The following is an 18,869-nucleotide window of genomic DNA, read 5'->3' as shown; positions in this document are numbered from 1 at the left end:
TGGTGTTCCAGCAGTCTCGAGGACAGAGGCAATCCCTGCCCACACACGGAGCAGGAGAACGGCCTCTCCCCAGTGTGAACAAGCTGGTGTGTCGTCAAATGTCCAGAGCGTTTAAAGCTCTTCCCACAGTCAGAACATTTAAATAGTCTCTCATCAGTGTGAACTCGCTGGTGTCCTTTCAGATCCCCAGAGCTTTTAAAGCTCTTCCCACAGTCAGAACACTTTAATGGTCTCTCATCAGTGTGAACTCGCTGGTGTCTCAACAGATAGGATGACCGAGTGAATCCCTTCCCACAAACGGAGCAGGTGAACGGTCTCTCCACAGTGTGAACTCGCTGGTATGTCAGTAGGTGGGATGGCCGAGTGAATCACTTCCCACACATGGAGCAGGTGAATGGCCTCTTCCCTGCTATCTCCAGCTGGTGTCTCTTCAGCTCCTGGGACCTGTTAAAGCTTTTCCCACAGTCAGAATGTTCCACCAGCCTCTCCTCAGTGTGAACTCGCTGGTGTGCCAGCAGATTCGAAGACCGAGTGTATCCCTTCCCACACACTGAGCAGATGAACATAATCTCCCCTGCTCTCTGCAGCTGGTGTCTCTTCAGGTCCTGGGACCTTTTAAAGCTCTTCACACACTCAGAACATTTAAAAGGTCTCTCATTAGTGTGAACGCGCTGGTGTGCCAGCAGATTGGAGGAGCGATTGAATCCGGTCCTGATGAATCGAGTGACTCTGTCTGATCTTGACTAGATGTTTGGTCTGAGCTTCCTCTCTGTAAATGCTCCACTTCTAAAACCCTGTAAAAGGAGTACAGAAAGGGGTAAGCGGGAGAATGTTGCCTCATGTCCCCCTTTCCCAGCCCAGGGGCAGTGAAGCTGATTTTCAGGCCCCAGCTGCTGCACAGGTTACAAGCAAACATACGAATTAGGAGCAGGAGTCGGCCGCTCGGCCCCTCGAGCCAGCTCCGCCATTCAATAAGATCATGGCTGATCTGATTACTCCACATTCCCGCCTATCCCCGATAACCTTTCACCCACTTGCTTACCAAGAATCTATCTACCTCTGCCTTAAAAATATTCAAAGACTCTGCTCCCACTGCCCTCTGAGGAAGAGAGTTCGAAATACTCACGACCGTATGTGAGAAAAAAATTCTCCTCATCTCGGTCTTAAATGGGTGACCCCTTATTTTTAAACAGTGACCCCTAGTTCTAGATTCTCCCACAAGAGGAAACATCCTCTCCACATCCACCCTGTCCAGACCCCTCAGGATCTTATATGTTTCAATCAAGTCACCTCTTACTCTTCTAAACTCCAGCGGATACAAGCCTAGCCTGTCCAACCTTTCCTCATAAGAAAACCCGCCCATTCCAGGTGTTAGTCTAGTAAACCTTCTCTGAACTGCTTCCAACACATTTACATCCTTCCTTAAATAATGAGACCAATACTGTACACAGTGCTCCAGATGTGATCTCACCAATGCCCTGTATAACTGAAGCATCACCTCCTGACCTTTGTATTCAGTTCCCCTCGCAATAAACGATAACATTCTATTAGCTTTCCTAATTACTTGCTGTACCTGAATACTAACCTTTTGCGATTCATGCACTAGGACACCCAGATCCCTCTGCATCTCAGAGCTCTGCAATCTCTCACCATTTAGATAATATGCTTTTTTATTCTTCCTGCCAAAATGGACAATTTCATATTTTCCCACATTATACTCCATTTACCAGATCTTTGCCGACTCACTTAACCTGTCTATATCCCTTTGAAGCCTCCTTATGTCCTCTTCACAATTTACTTTCCAACCTATCTTTGTGTCATCAGCAAATTTAGCAACCATACCTTTGGTCCCTTCATCCAAGTCATTTATATAAATTGTAAAAATTTGAGGCCCCAGCACTGATCCCTGTGGCACACCACTCGTTACATCTTGCTAACCAGAAAATGGCTACTCTCTGTTTCCTGTTAGCTAGCCAATCTTCTATCCATGCCAATATGTTACCCCCTACACCATGAGCTTTTATTTTCCGCAATAACCTTTGACGTGGCAACTTATAAAATGCCTTCTGGAAATCTAAGTACAGTACATCCACTGGTTCCCCTTTATCCACAGCACATGTTACTTCCTCAAAGAACTCCAATAAATTAGTTAAACATGATTTCCCTTTCACAAAACCATGTTGACTCTGCCTGATTACCTTGAACTTTTCCAAGTGCCCTGCTATAATGTCTTTAATAATAGATTCTAACATCTTCCCTATGACAGATGTTAAGCTAACTGGCCTGTAGTTTCCTGCTTTCTCTCTCCCTCTCTTTTGAATAAAGGAGTTACATTGGCTATTTTCCAATCTAATGGAACCTTCCCCGAATCTAGGGAATTTGGGAAAATTAAAACCAATGCATCAACTATCTCACTAGCCACTTCTTTTAAGACTCTAGGATGAAGTCCATCAGGACCCGGGCAATTGTCAGCCCGCAGCTCCAACAATTTGCTCAGTAGCACTTCCCTGGTGATTGTCATTTTCTTGAGTTCCTTCCTCCCTTCCATTTCCTGATTTTCAGCTATTTCTGGGATGTTACTTGAATCCTCTATAGTGAAGACCGATGCAAAATACCTGTTCAATTCAACTGCCATCTCCTTATTTTCCATTATTAATTCCCCAGACTCACTTTCTATAGGACCAACGCTCACTTTGTTAACTCTTTTCTTTTTTAAATATCTATAGAAACTCTTACTATCTGTTTTTATATTTCCAGCTGGCGTCCTCTCGTGCTCTAATTTTTCTCTCCTTATTAATCTTTGAGTCATTCTTTGCTATTTTTTATATTCTGTCCAATCTTCTGACCTGCCACCCATCTTTGGACAATTATATGCTTTTTCTTTAAGTTTGATACTATCTTTATAGAAACATAGAAACATAGAGATAGGAACAGGAGTAGGCCATTCGGCCCTTCGAGCCTGCTCCGCCATTCAATGAGATCATGGCTGATCTTCGTCTGAGATCATAGCTGATCTTACCAGTTCAGTACCCCGTCCCCGCCTTTTCTCCGTAACCCTTAATCCCCTTAGCCTTCAGAAATATATCCAATTCTCTCTTGAAAATATTTATTGAATTAGCCTTCACAGCCCTCTGTGGCAGGGAATTCCACAGGCTCACCACTCTTTGAGTGAAGAAATTCTTCCTCATCTCTGTTTTAAATGATTTGCCCGCTATTTTTAGACTGTGGCCCCTGGTTCTGTGCTCCCTGGCCATTGGGAGGGATGGTGGGACCTCCCCTTGGAATTTTTCATTCTCGTTGGAATGTTTCTATTCTGTGTATTCTGAAATATTCCCTTAAATGTCTGCCACTGCAACTCTATTGAACTATTCCTTAACCTAACTTGCCAGTTCACTTTAGCTAGCTCTGCTTTCATGCCCTCATAATTGCCCTTATTTAAGTTTAAAATACTAGTCTTGGACCCACTCTTCTCTCCCTCCAACTGAATGTAAAATTCAATCATATTATGATCGCTGCTACCTAGGGGCGCCTTCACTATGAGGTCATTAATTAATCCTATCTCGTTGCACAATACCAGGTCTAGTATAGCCTGCTCTCTGGTTGGCTCCAGAATGGGTTAGGGGAAGTTGAAAAGGTAGGTTCAATTTATTTTATTTCAGGAGCCTAACCTAGGTGGAAAAGGTTCCAGGACAGGAGGCGGCAGTGAAAATACAACACCAGAAAACAGGTAGGTGACTGGTTGGTGAGTACTTTCACAAACTTATTCTAAGTAGAATTCAATAATTAAGCTAAATCGTAGTAAATAAAAGGGTATTGTAAGGGTTAAGTCATGGAAGGGCAGCTCGGACCCGTGTCATGCTTCTCCTGTGCCATGTGGGAAATCAGGGACACTGTCCCTGACAACTATGTGTGCAGGAAGTGTGTCCAGCTGCAGCTCCTAGCAGACCGCATGGCGGCGCTGCAGCTGCGAATGGACTCACTCTGGAGCATACGCGATGCTGAGGATGTTGTGGATAGCACATTCAGTGAGTTGGTCACACCGCAGGTAAAGGCTAGCTCAGACAGTAAATGGGTGACCAAAAGGCAGGGTAAAGGCAGGAAGGTAGTGCAGGAGTCACCTGCGGTCATCTCCCTCCAAAACAGGTTTACCGTTTTGGGTACTGTTGGGGGAGATGACTTATCAGGGGAAGGCACCAGCAGCCAGGTTCAGGGCACCATGACTGGCTCTGCTGCACAGAAGGGCGGGAAAAAGAGGGATAGGGCTATAGTGATAGGGGATTCAATTGTAAGGGGGATAGATAGGAGTTTCTGTGGCCGAGACCGAGACTCCAAGATGGTATGTTGCCTCCCTGGTGCAAGGGTCAAGGATGTCTCGGAGCGGGTGCAGAGCATTCTGAAGGGGGAGGGGGTTCAGCCAGTTGTCGTGGTACATGTAGGTACCAACGATGTAGGTAAAAAGAGGGAGGAGGTCCTACAAGCTGAATTTAGGGAGTTAGGAGCTAAATTGAAAAGTAGGACCTCAAAGGTAGTAATCTCTGGATTGCTACCAGTGCCACGAGCTAATAAGTTTAGAGAGAGTAAGATAGATAAGCTAAATACGTGGCTTGAGCAGTGGTGCAAGGGAGAGGGATTTAAGTTCTTGAGGCATTGGAACCAGTTCTTGGGGAGGAGTGACCTGTACCAAGGGGACGGTCTACACCTGAACTGTGAGGGAGCCGATGTCCTCGGGGTAATATTTTCTAGGGCGGTTCGGGAGGATTTAAACTAATTTGGCAGGGGGATGGGAACCTAGGTAGTGGAAAAGAGGGAAGTCATATGAAGTCAGAAATAGATGGTAGAAAGGTGAGAAGCAATAAGCAAAGGAGAGAAACACAAAGGGCCAAACTAATTCATAATGAGAGTGTGAAAAAAGCAAGCCTGAAGGCTTTGTATCTTAATGCTAGAAGCATTAGGAACAAGGTGGATGAATTAGTTGTGGAAATAGAGGTAAACAAGTATGATTTGATTGGGATTACAGAAACGTGGCTGCAGGGTGGGCAAGGCTGGGAACTTAACATCCAGGGATATACAATATTTAGGAAGGATCGGCAAAAAGGTAGGGGAGGTGGGGTAGCATTGCTGGTAAAGGAGGGGATTAATGCAATGGAAAGGAAGGATATTAACTCGGATGAAACGGAATCTGTATGGGTAGAAATGAGAAATAGCAAGGGGAGGAAAACGTTAGTGGGTGTGATATATAGGCCTCCAAATAGTAATATGGAGGTGAGGGAAGGCATAAAAAGGGAAATTAGAGAAGCGTGCGATAAGAGCACAGCTGTCATCATGGGTGACTTTAATTTACATATTGATTGGACTACCCAAATTAGTAAAAATTCTGAGGAGGAGGAATTCCTGGAATGTTTTCGGGACGGTTATCTGGACCAATATGTCGAGGAGCCGACTCGAGATCAGGCCATTTTAGACTGGGTATTGTGCAATGAGAAGGGACTTATCAGCAATCTTCTTGTACGAGGCCCCTTGGGTCAGAGCGATCATAATATGATCGAGCTCTCAGTCGAGATGGAGAATGAGGAAATTGAATCAGAGACTAAGGTCCAGAACTTAAATAAAGGGAATTACGAGGGTATGAGACGGGAATTGGGTAAGATTGATTGGGTGGTGTTTCTGGGGGGATTGACAGTGGATAGACAATGGCAAGCATTCAAAGATAGAATGGAAGAATTCCAGAACATGTTTATACCGGTTTGGCATAAAAATAAACCTAAAAAGGTGACTCAACCGTGGATAACGAGGGAAATTAGGGACAGCATAAAATCAAAAAAAGGGCACATCAACTGGCAAAAAAAAGCACCAGACCGGAAGATTGGGGGCAGTACAGGATACAGCAAAAGAGGACAAAGGGATTAATCAGGAAGGGGAAAATAGAATACGAAAGTAAACTTGCAGCAAACATAAAGACAGACTGCAAAAGCTTTTATCGGTATATCAGGAGGAAAAGACTGGTAAAATCCCAAGTCGGTCCCTTGCAGTCCGATTCGGGAGAATATATAATGGAGAATAAGGAAATGGCAGACCAATTAAACTCATACTTTGGTTCTGTATTCACAAAGGAGGACACAAATAACCTCCCAGGAATATCGACAAACATAGGGACTAATGAGAGGGAGGAGCTGACAGAAATTAGTATCTCTAGGGATATGGTGTTGGGTAAGTTGAGGGGACTGAAGGCCGACAAATCCCCGGGGCCTGATAAACTACATCCTAGGGTACTTAAGGAGGTGGCCCTGGAGATAGCAGATGCTCTAAGGATCATCTTCCGGAACTCCATTGACTCGGGAACAGTACCCGTGGATTGGAGGCTAGCTAATGTTACCCCAATATTTAAAAAGGCTGGTAGAGAGAAAGCAGGGAATTATAGACCAGTAAGCCTTACATCGGTTGTGGGCAAAATGCTAGAGTCCATTATTAAGGATAAAATAGCGGAGCACTTGACAAATGGGGAAAGGATCGGACAGAGTCAACATGGATTTACAAAGGGTAAATCGTGTTTGACTAATCTGCTGGAATTTTTTGAGGAAGTAACTGGTAAAATAGATGGGGGAGAGCCAGTGGATGTGGTGTACCTTGACTTCCAGAAAGCCTTCGATAAGGTTCCACACAAAAGATTATCATGCAAAATTAAGGCTCATGGGATTGGGGGCAAAGTATTAACGTGGATAGAGAACTGGCTGGCGGATAGAAAACAGAGAGTTGGAATAAACGGCTCGTTTTCGGAGTGGCAGGCAGTGACCAGCGGGGTGCCACAAGGATCTGTCCTGGGACCCCAGCTGTTCACAATATATATAAATGATCTGGATCAGGGAATTGGATGCAATATTTCCAAATTCGCTGACGACACTAAACTAGGAGGAGGGGTGGGCTCTGATGAGGATGTCAGGAGGCTACAGTGCGATTTGGACAGGTTGGGGGAATGGGCGGATACGTGGCAGATGCACTATAATGTGGATAAATGCGAGGTTATCCACTTTGGGGGTAAAAACAGGAGGGTGGATTATTATCTAAATGGCAATAGATTGGGAGATGGGTGTTCTTGTGCACCAGTCACTGAAGGAGAGCATGCAGGTGCAACAGGCGATTAAGAAGGCAAATGGTATGTTGGCCTTCATATCAAGGGGGTTCGAGTATAGGAATAGGGATACCTTACTACAGCTGTACAAGGTGCTGGTGAGACCGCATCTGGAGTATTGTGTACAGTTTTGGTCGCCCCATCTGCGGAAGGATGTTCTTGCCATGGAAAGAGTGCAACGGCGATTCACCAGGCTGATACCTGGAATGGCGGGAATGACCTACGAGGAGAGATTGAATAGTTTGGGCTTGTACTCACTGGAGTTTAGAAGATTGAGAGGGGATCTCATCGAAACATATAAAATTATGGCAGGCCTGGACAGGCTGAATTCAGAGAGAATGTTTCCAATGGCAGGGGAGCACAGAACCAGGGGCCACAGTCTAAAAATAGCGGGCAAATCATTTAAAACAGAGATGAGGAAGAATTTCTTCACTCAAAGAGTGGTGAGCCTGTGGAATTCCCTGCCACAGAGGGCTGTGAAGGCTAATTCAATAAATATTTTCAAGAGAGAATTGGATATATTTCTGAAGGCTAAGGGGATTAAGGGTTACGGAGAAAAGGCGGGGACGGGGTACTGAACTGGTAAGATCAGCTATGATCTCAGACGAAGATCAGCCATGATCTCATTGAATGGCGGAGCAGGCTCGAAGGGCCGAATGGCCTACTCCTGTTCCTATCTCTATGTTTTCTATGTACTGTTCTAAGAAACTGTCCTGAAAACATTCTATGAACTCCTCATCTAGGCTACCTTTGCCCATCTGATTTTTCCAGTCTACATGTAGATTAAAATCCCCCATGATTATTGCCATACCTTTCTGACAAGCTCCCATTATTTCTTCCTTTATACTCCATCCTACCGTGTGGTTACTGTTAGGGGGCCTGTACACCACTCCCACAAGTGATTTCTTGCCTTTATCATTTCTCATCTTAACACGCAGGTGCAGCAAGCAATTAGGAAAGCAAATGGTACGTTAGTCTTTATTACAAGAGGATTGGAGTATAAGAGTGAAGAAGTCTTACCACAATTATATAGGGCCTTGGTGAGACCACACCTGGAGTATTGTGTACAGTTTTGGTCTCCTTACCTAAGGAAGGATATACTTGCCATAGAGGGAGTGCAACAAAGGTTCACCAGACTGATTCCTGGGATGGGGGAATTGTCCTATGAGGAGAGATTAAGTACACTAAGCCTATATTCCCAGGAATTCTGAAGAATGAGAGGTGATGTCATTGAAGCATACAAAATTCTTACAGGGCTGGACAGGGTAGATTCTGGGAGACTGTTTTCCCTGGCTGGGGAGTCTGGAACCAGGGGTCACAGTCTCAGAATAAGTGGTCGGCCATTTAGGACTGAGATGAGGAGAAGTTTCTTCACCCAGAGGGTGGTGAATCTTTGGAATTCTCTGCCCCAGAGGGCTGTGGAGGCTCAGTCATTGAGTATAATCAAGGCTGATTCACTCATGGGGAATCAAGGGATATAGGGATTGGGTGGGAAGGTGGAGATGAGGTAGAAGATCAGCCATGACCTTATTGAATGGCGGAGCAGGCTCAAAGGGCCGAATGGCCTGCTCCTGCTCCTATTTCTTATGTTCTTAAGAAAGCTGTTTGCTATAGCCGGCTGCCCCACGACTAATACACAGAGGATTTCAGTTACGTGGAGAGACTGGAGAAGCTGGGATTGTTCTCCTTGGAGCAGAGAAGGTGCAGCAGAGATTTAATAGAGGTGTTCAAAACATGAAGGGTTTTGATAGAGTAAATAGGAGCATGGGAACAGGAGGAGGCCATTCAGCCCCTCCAGCCTGTTCCACCATTCAATGAGATCATAGCCGATCTGTGTCTTAACTCCACCTACCTGCCTTGGCTCCATATCCCTTTGCTCCCTTGCCTCTCCCCAGTGTGAACTTGCTGGTGTCTGGTCAGAGCCCCGGAGCTTTTAAAACTCTTCTGACAGACAGAACATGTAAACACTCTCTCATTGGTGTGAACAAGCTGGTGTTGCTTCAGGGCCCCAGAGTACTTAAAGCTATTCTGACAGACAGAATATTTAAACGCTCTCTCATCAGTGTGAACTCGCTGGTGTGTGGTCAGAGCCCCGGAGCATTTAAAGCTCTTCCCACAGTCAGAACATTTAAATGGCCTCTCATCGGTGTGAACAAGCTGGTGGTCCTTCAGATCCCTGGGGCATTTAAAGCTCTTCCCACAGTCAGAACATTTAAATGGTTTCTCATCAGCGTGAACAAGCTGGTGTGTCAGCAGCTGGGATGAATAAACAAATCCCTTCCCATACAGGGAGCAGGTGAACGGACTGTCCTTGGGATGACTGCGCCGATGAACATCTGGCGTAGACGGGGAACTGAATCCCTTCCCGCCGTCCCCACCTTTACCCGGTTTCTCCCCGGTGTAACGGTGCACATGTCTCGCCAGGTCAGGCGATCGGCTGAAGGCGAGTCCACACATGGAACACATGTGCGGTTTGTCCGTGCTGCGATCGCTGCTCTCTCCTTCCATGTCCAAAGGCCGATGATATTCAGGGCCTGATGAATCGAGCGACTGTGTCAGATCTTGACGTGATGTTTGGTTTGAGCTTCCTGTCTGTAAATGCTCCACTTCTAAAACTCTGTAAAAGGAGTGTAGAAAGTAGTAAGAGGGAGAATGTTGCCTCATGTCCCCCTTTCCCAGCCCAGGGGCAGTGAAGCTGATTTTCAGGCCCCAGCTGCTGCACAGGTTGGTTGAAAGAATCAACAGTAAAGGCGGCTGCAATCCCCACAAGCGCCCACGCTCCAGAAAGTGCTCCGGCCTCCGCGCTGAGTTGCGGCTGACCCTGCACATGCGCCCCATGGCCCCGCCCTCTCCTGCTCCACAGGCACCCGGCCCGCACCGTGCATGCTCAGCACACACCCTGGGCCCCTGTCAATCATCCTCCCCCATGCCTGCACGCTGGGCCCCTGAGCTCCAGGCTGCTACGCGGGGCTTTCTTTGTAAAGTCGGTGTTGGTGAAGAGCCGCAATCAGTGAGGGAAACATAGAAACATAGATGATAGGAGCAGGAGTAGGCCATTCGGACCCTCGAGCCTGCTCCGCCATTCAATGAGATCATGGCTGATCATCCAAATTCAGTACCCCGTTCCCACCTTCTCTCCAAATCCCTTGATCCCTTTAGCCTTAAGAAATATATCCAACTCCTTCTTGAATATATTTAATGCATTGGCCTCTACTGCCTTCTGTGGTAGAGAACTCCACAGGTTCACCACTCTCTGGGTGAAGAAATTCCTCCTCATCTCAGTCCTAAATGGCTTACCCCTCCATCCTTAGACTGTGACCCCTGGTTCTGGACACCCCGGCCATCGGGAACATCTTTCCTGCATCTAGTCTGTGTAGTCCTGTTAGAATTTTATAAGTTTCAATGAGATCCCCTCTCATTCTTCTAAACTCCAGCGAGTATAATCCCAATCGACCCAATCTCTCCTCATACGTCATTCCTGCCATCCCAGGCATCAGTCTGGTGAATCTTCGCTGCACTCCTTCCATGGCAAGAAAATCCTTCCTCAGATAAGGCGACCAAAACTGCACACAATACTCATGATGTGGTCTCACCAAGGCCCTGTACATCCTTGTTCCTGTACTCAAACCCTCTCGCTACGAAGGCCAACATACTACTTGCCTTCTTAACCGCCTGCTGCACCTGCATGCTTACCTTCAGCGACTGGTGCACAAGGACACCCAGGTCTCGTTGCACTTCCCCTTCTCCCAATCTATTGCCATTCAGATAATAATCTGCCTTCCTGTTTTTGACACCAAAGTGGATAACCTCGCATTTATCCACATTATATTGTATCTGCCATGCTTCTGCCCAATCACCCAACCTGTCCTAATCATATTGGAGTTTCTCGGCATCCTCCTCACAGCACACACGCCCACCCAGCTTTGTGCTGTCTGCAAACTTGGAGATATTACATCTAGTTCCCTCGTCTAGATCATTAATATATATTGTGAATAGCTGGGGTCCAAGGACTGATCCCTGGGTACCCCACTAGTCACTGCCTGCCACTCGGAAAAAGAGCCGTTTATTCCAACTCTTTGCTTTCTGTCTGCCAACCAGTTCTCTATCCAAGTCAATACCTTACCCCCAATCCCATGTGTCTTAACTTTACACGCTAATCTCTTATGCGGGTCCTTATTGAAAGCCTTTGGAAAGTCCAAATACACCACATCCACTGGTTCTCCCTTATCTATTTTGCGAGTTACATCCTCAAAAAATTCCAGTAGATTAGTCAAGCATGATTTACCTTTTGTAAATCCATGTTGACTTTGTCCGATCCTGTCACTGCTTTCCAAGTGCTCTGCTATTACATCTTTTATAATGGACACTAGCATTTTCCCCACTACCGATGTCAGGCTTACCGGTCTGTAATTCCCTGTTTTCTCTCCACCACCTTTTTTGAATAGTGGGGTAACATTAGCTACCCTCCAATCCATGGGTACTGTTCTAGAGTCTATCGAATGTTGGAAAATGACCAGCAATGCATCAACTATTTCTAGGGCCACTTCCCTGGTGATTGTAATTTTCTTGAGTTCCTTCCTCCCTTCCATTTCCTGATTTACAGCTATTTCTGGGATGTTACTTGAATCCTCTATAGTGAAGACCGATGCAAAATACCTGTTCAATTCAACTGCCAACTCCTTATTTTCCATTAGTAATTCCCCAGACTCACTTTCTATAGGACCAACGCTCACTTTGTTAACTCTTTTCTTTTTTAAATATCTATAGAAACGCTTACTATCTGTTTTTATATTTCTAGCTAGCTTTCTCTCGTACTCTAATTTTTCTCTCCTTATTAATCTTTGAGTCATTCTTTGCTGTTTTTTATATTCTGTCCAATCTTCTGACCTGCCAGCCATCTTTGCGCAATTATATGCTTTTTCTTTATGTTTGATATTTTCTTTAACTTCTTTAGTTAACCACGGATGGTGGGTCCTCCCCTTGGAATTTTTCATTCTCGTTGGAATGTATCTATTCTGTGTATTCTGAAATATTCCCTTAAATGTCTGCCACTGCAACTCTATTGAACTATTCCTTAACCTAACTTGCCAGTTCACTTTAGCTAGCTCTGCTTTCATGCCCTCATAATTGCCTTTAATTAAGTGTAAAATACTAGTCTTGGACCCACACATCTCTCTCCAACTGAATGCAAAATTCAATCATATTATGATCGCTGCTACCTAGGGGCACCTTCACTATGAGGTCATTAATTAATCCTATCTCATTGCACAATACCAGGTCTAGTATAACCTGCTCTCTGGTTGGCTCTAGAACGTGCTGTTCTAAGAAACTATCCCGAAAATATTCCATGAACTCCTCATCTAGGCTACCTTTGCCCACCTGATTTTTCCAGTCTATATGTAGATTAAAATCCCCCATGATTATTGCCATACCTTTCTGACAAGCTCCCATTATTTCTTCCTTTATACTCCATCCTACCGTGTGGTTACTGTTAGGGGGCCTGTACACCACTCCCACAAGTGATTTCTTGCCTTTATCATTTCTCATCTTAACACGCAGGTGCAGCAAGCAATTGGGAAAGCAAATGGTATGTTAGTCTTTATAACAAGAGGATTGGCGTATAAGAGTAAAGAAGTCTTACTGCAGTTATATAGGGCCTTGGTGAGACCACACCTGGAGTATTGTGGACAGTTTTGGTCTCCTTACCTAAGGAAGGATATATTTGCCTTAGAGGGAGTGCAACAAACGTTCACCAGACTGATTCCTGGGATGGGGGGATTGTCCTATGAGGAGAGATTGAGGAGACTAGGCCTATATTCCCTACAATTTCGAAGATGAGAGGTGATCTCATTGAAACATCTAAAATTCTTACACGGCTTGACAGAGTAGATGCTGGGAGACTGTTTCCCCCTGGCTGGGGAGTCTAGAACCAGGGGTCACAGTCTCAGAATAAGGGGTCGGCCATTTAGGACTGAGGTGAGGAGAAATGTCTTCACCCAGAGGGTTGTGAATCTTTGGAATTCTCTGCCCCAGAGGGCTGTGGAGGCTCAGTCGTTGAGTATAATCAAGGCTGAGACATAGATTTTTGGACTCATGGGGAATCGAGGGATATGGGGATTGGGCGGGAAGGTGGGGATGAGGTAGAAGATCAGCCATGATCTTATTGAATGGCGGAGCAGGCTCGAAGGGCCGAATGGCCTGCTCCTGCTCCTATTTCTTATGTTCTTAAGAAAGGTGTTTGCTATAGCCGGCTGCACCACAACAAATACACAGAGGATTTCAGTTATGTGGAGAGACTGGAGAAGCTGGGATTGTTCTCCTTGGAGCAGAGAAGGTGGAGCGGAATTTAATAGAGGTGTTAAAAACAGGAAGGGTTTTGATAGAGTAAATAGGAGCATGGGAACAGCAGGAGGCCATTCAGCCCCTCCAGCCTGTTCCACCATTCAATGAGATCATGGCCGATCTGTGTCTTAACTCCACCCACCTGCCTTGGCTCCGTATCCCTTTGCTCCCTTGTCTAGCAAAAATCTATCGCTCTGGGATTTAAAATGATTAATTGAGCTGGCATCGACTGCTTTCTGTGGGAGAGGGTTCCACACTTCTACCACCCTTTGTGTGAAGAAGTGTTTCCCAACTTCTCTCCTGAATGGCCTGGCTCTGATTTTAAGGTGATGTCCCCTTGTCCTCGACTCCCCCACCGGCAGCAAAAGTTTCTCTCTATCTACTCTACCAATTCCTTTCAAAATCCTAAAATCCTCAATCACTCCTTAACCTTCTAGATTCCAGGGAATACAAGCCTAGTTTATGTAATCTCTCCTCATAATCTAACCCTTGGAGCCCGGGTAACATTCTGGTCAATCTGCGCTGCACTCCTTCCAAGGCCAGTATATCCTTTCTGAGGTGCGGTGCCCAGAACTGTACACAGTGCTCCAGGGAGTTCCTGGGAGTTAATGTGCGTAGGTCCCTGAAGGAGACAGGACATATTGAGAGAGTGGTTAACAAAGCATATGGGATCTTGGGCTTCATAAATAAAGGAATTGAGTACAAAAGTAGAGAAGTTATGCTGAACCTTTATAAAGCGCTGGTTAGGTCACAACTGGAGTATTGCATCCAGTTCTGGTCACCAAACTTTAAGAAGGGTGTGAAGTCCCTTGAGAGGGTGCAGAGGAGATTTACCAGAATGGTTCCGGGGAAGGAGGATCTTAGCTACAAGGACAGGTTGGAGAAGCTGGATTTGTTTTCATTGGAGCAAAGGAGGTGATTTGATAGAGGTGTACAAGATTATGAGGGGTTTGGATAGGCTAGACGGGGAAAGGCTGTTCCCACTAGTTGATGGTAGAAGGACTAGGGGACACAGATTTAAGGTTTTGGGCAAGAGATACAGGGGAGGGGTGAGGAAAAACTTTTTTACGCAGCGAGTGGCGAGGACCTGGAACTCGCTGCCGACGGAAGTGGTGGAAGCGGAGACACTCAATGTTTTCAAGGGGAGGCTGGATAGGCACTTGAGGGAAATAAACTTGCAGGGCTACGGGGATAGAGCGGGGGAATGGGACTGACTGGATTGCTCTACAGAGAGCCGGCACGGACTCGATGGGCCGAATGGCCTCCTTCTGTGCCGTTATGACTCTATGACTCTCTGGGGACTAACCAGGGCTTTGTATAGCCGTAGCTTATAAGGAGAAACTGGTTCCAGTGGCAGGAGGGTCGGTAACCAGAGGACACAGATATAAGGTCATTGACAAAAGAACCAGAGGCGAGGTGAGGAGAATTTTATTTACGCAGTGAGTTGTGATCTGGAATACGCTGCCTGAAAGGGCGGTGGAAGCAGATTCAATAATAACGTTCAATGGGGATTTGGATAAACACGTGAAGGGGAAAAATTTGCAGCACTATGGGGACAGAGCAGGGGAGTGGGACTAAATGGAGAGCTCTTTCAAAGAGCCGGCACAGGCACGATGGGCTGAATTGCCTCCTTCTGTGCTGTATGATTCTAGGAGCCACTCCTAGAGCGGAGTGGTGCCCGCAGGGATCGCTTGGCAGGAAATTGGGAGTAGGTGGTTCACACGCAGACAGCACCTGATTTCGAGATGCTGTCCTTTTAAAATTGGCCCTCCAAAGGCAAGGAGGGACTCGGTCCCTTTAATGAAAATCACATTGAAAAGGAGAGTCCCTGTCCCTTTAAGAGCCCTCTGCCCACCACTCCCACCTTTTTCTTAAAGTCTTTGAAATTATCATAAAAGTTCATGCAGAAAAAATGTGAGTGTGTGACTGTATTTTTGTGAGTATTTGTGTCTGTGTGTCTGTCTGACTGTATGTGTGTGTGTCTGTGTAGAATAGCATCATAGAATGATACAGTACAGAATCTCCTCTTAATCTTCTCTGCTCCAAGGAGAAGAACCCCAGCTTCTCCCGTCTCTCCACAGAACTGAAGTCCCTCATCCTTGATCAAATTCTCCTAAATTTATTCTGCACCCTCTCAAGGCCTTGACATCCTTCCTAAAGTGTGGTGCCCAGCGGAAGCCTAGCCAGTGTTTTATAAAGGCTTAGCATAACTTCCTTGCTTTTGTACTCTATTCCTCTATTAATAAAGTCAAGGATCCTGTTTGCTTTATTAACAGCCTTCTCAACTTGTCCTGCCACCTTCTAAGATTTGTGTACATACCCCCCGAGGCCTCTCTGTTCCTGCACCCTCTTTAAAACTGGACCATTTAGTTTATATTGCCTCTCCTCATTCTTCCTACCAAAGTGAATCACTTCACACTTCTCTACGTTAAATTTAATCTGCCACGTTTCTGCCCATTTCACCAGTCTGGCTACTTCCTCCTGAAGTCTATTACTATCCTCATTGTTTGCTACATTTAAAAGTTTTGTGTCATCTGTAAACTTTGAAATTATGCCCTGTATACCTGATAGGCAATAAGCAAGCTGTAAAGCCATAAAAGGCGTTCCGCCCTTCGTCCAATCAGGATGCAACAGCGAGTAACTCGCTGTCACAGCATGACAACTCAATGCTGCACCGGGAGGCCAATCACAGCACGACAACTCAAGGCCAATCACAGCATGACAACTCAATGCTGCATCGGGAGGCCAATCACGGCATGACAACTCAAGGCCAATCACAGCGTGACAACTCAAGGCCAATCACAGCATGACAACTCAAGGCCAATCACAGCATGCCAACTCAAGGCCAATCACAGCATGACAACTCAAGGCCAATCACAGCATGACAACTCAAGGCCAATCACAGCATGACAACTCAAGGCCAATCACAGCATGACAACTCAAGGCTGCACCGGGAGGCCAATCACAGCACGACAACTCAAGGCCAATCACAGCATGACAACTCAAATAGCTGATGCCAAAGGCCAATTACAATGTAAGAACTGGGTGTGCTCAAAAGAATCAAACTGTATCGAAACTGAAACTGTAAGGGTGATTATTGTAATGAAGATCTGAAGCAATAAAGATCACCTGAATCTACTACCGGACTTCAAATCTCATTTAAGAACTAAGAGATCTATCAATACCCAAATCCAGGTCAGTAATATATACCAAAAAAAGCAGTGGTCCGAATCAATGTTTACGTTACTGCATGGTCACAAAGCGATCTGGAGGTCCAGCGCAGCCGGCTCACCGCCATATAAATAGAAAAAACGCGCCTGTGCGGAAATTTCAATGTGCCGCACAGCCCGTTAAAGGGGCCACGCACTTAAAAAAAATTAGAGGGAACATTGGTCCTAATACTGACCCCTGGGGAACGGGTTCTTTAGGAACCCATTTTATGCCTGCAAAACAGATGTGGTCCATTCAAATTTGTAGACCATGATTTGATCTCTCTCTCGTTAAAAGAACCAGTGCAGCATCTGTCACATTCCTGACGGGAAGTTGGGAGGAACTGAGCCTTATCCCCAAAATGTAACTAAATAAAAGCAGGGACCATTCAATCCAACAGGTTTACTAATCAAGTAAAAGCAGCAGCCATTTGATGCAACAGGCCTCCCATCACAACACAATTTTAATTGGTCAATTAAAAGCTGTTTACCTCCCTCCAGTCTGAAAAGAAACCGTTCACCAGAAAATGGCAGAAAATTGGGAGGGGCGAGAGCAAACCACCTGATTTCTTGCCAAGTACTCACGGGAGCAGGGGATTTGCCCTACTTTAAATGTCAAGTCTCTTACATATACATTATAAAAAGGGAGACGCTGTCCCTTTAAAATCAGTCATCTGTGGGGACACGGTCCCTTTAATGAAAAATCACATAAAAGAGAGCGCCTGTCCCTTTAAGAGAACCCACACCACTCCCATATTTCTCTTAAAGTGCTTGAAATTAATAATTAAAAATGCTGAAAATTAATATTAAAAGCATTAATACAGGGAGAAAAAATATTTTTACTCACAAGTATTTGCTCCTCAGGTTTTCTAGTTTCATCAATGTAAAAACAACTTTTTTTTAAAAAGTATCTTCTGCAAAACAAAATTAGTTTGAGCTGTAAAATGTGAAAGGAACATTAAAAATAAACTTTCCCAGGCTCACAGATTCTGACCAGGCCCCTTTACAAAATGGCTGCAGGCCGATCCGTCCAATGAGCCGGTTCCAGGTGCCGCCTCCTCCTTCGCCGTGATTGGTTGGAGGACCAAAGCCCCTCGGTCGGTCCTCCAGGCTCAGCCTCCCCTCGCTCATTGGTGGAGAGCTCAGTGTCAGTCAGTGCACGCCGGCGACGCCGTGACGTTGCAGGGTGGGCAGTTGGAGCAGGCGGGAAATTAATTTAAAATTAGAACCTCCCGTCAGCCTCCTCTGTCCCAATCAGCCGGCGCAAGTCCCACCCCTCAGACTCCCCGATTGGTTGGAGGACCCGCCGCCGGCTCACTCTTCCAGCCCCGCCCCACTCACTCCCTATTGGTCAGAAACTCCCATCAATCAGGCTCTGGGCCCGGGTTACGTGTCCCTGGAGCGCGCTCCGCCAAACTGAAGAAGCTCCGCTCGGGGCCCGGATCCGCGGACTTTCAGGTTTGGATTCCCCTTTATTCTCTCCCCTCCTCTGATCTCAATCGGATCCGAGGGAAAACTCACTTTCCCTCACTGATTGCAGCTCTTCACCAACACCGACTTTACAAAAAGATCCCCGCGTGGCAGCCTGGAGCTCAGGGGCCCAGCGCGCAGGCGCGGGGGAGGATGATTGACAGGGGCCCAGGGTGTGTGCTGAACATGCGCGGTGCAGGCCGGGCCCCTGAGCTCCAGGCTTTCTGGAGCTTTCTGGAGCGCTTATGCTTGTGGGTATGGCAGCCGCCATTACTATTGATTCTTTCAACCAACCTGTGCAACAACTGGGACCCGAAAATCAGCTTCTCCATCTCCGCCGCGTCTGTTCTGACGATGCCACCTTCCATACCAGTGCTTCCGACATGTCTTCCTTTTCCCTCAACCGAGGATTCCCCTCTACTGTGGTTGACACGGCGCTTGACCGTGTCCGTTCTATTTCCCACACTTCTGCCCTCACCCCTTCCCCTCCCTCCCAGAACCATGATAGGGTTCCCCTTGTCCTCACCTTTCACCCCACCAGCCTCCACATTCAACGGATCATCCTGCGCCATTTCCGCCACCTCCAACGTGATCCCACCACCAAACACATCTTCCCCTCACCTCCCCTTTCAGCATTCCGTAGGGACCGCTCCCTCCGCAACACCCTGGTCCACTCCTCAATCACCCCCAACAGCCCCGCTCCTTCACCTGGCACCTTCCCG

General features: G+C 46.4%; 1 protein-coding gene across 1 annotated transcript; it reads right to left on the bottom strand.

Annotated features, from left to right (window-relative positions):
- Window positions 1-277: 277 nt before the first annotated feature.
- Window positions 278-18,479, bottom strand: LOC147096576 (uncharacterized). The gene is made up of 3 exons (XM_085973841.1): window positions 18,442-18,479; window positions 8,979-9,563; window positions 278-794 (listed from the first exon to the last, which is right to left on the bottom strand). Exons 1-3 carry the CDS (start codon window positions 18,477-18,479, stop codon window positions 626-628), a joined length of 792 nt encoding a protein of 263 aa, XP_085829967.1. The 3' UTR covers window positions 278-625.
- Window positions 18,480-18,869: the final 390 nt, after the last annotated feature.

Source organism: Somniosus microcephalus, unplaced genomic scaffold (assembly GCF_052327205.1).
Source record: "Somniosus microcephalus isolate GS21.2 unplaced genomic scaffold, FLI_Smic_1.0 unresolved_chr1, whole genome shotgun sequence".
In the NCBI taxonomy this organism is placed as follows: Eukaryota; Metazoa; Chordata; class Chondrichthyes; order Squaliformes; family Somniosidae; genus Somniosus; species Somniosus microcephalus.
Note: the sequence above shows the minus strand (reverse complement) of the source record. Positions and strands in the feature narration are given on the sequence as shown.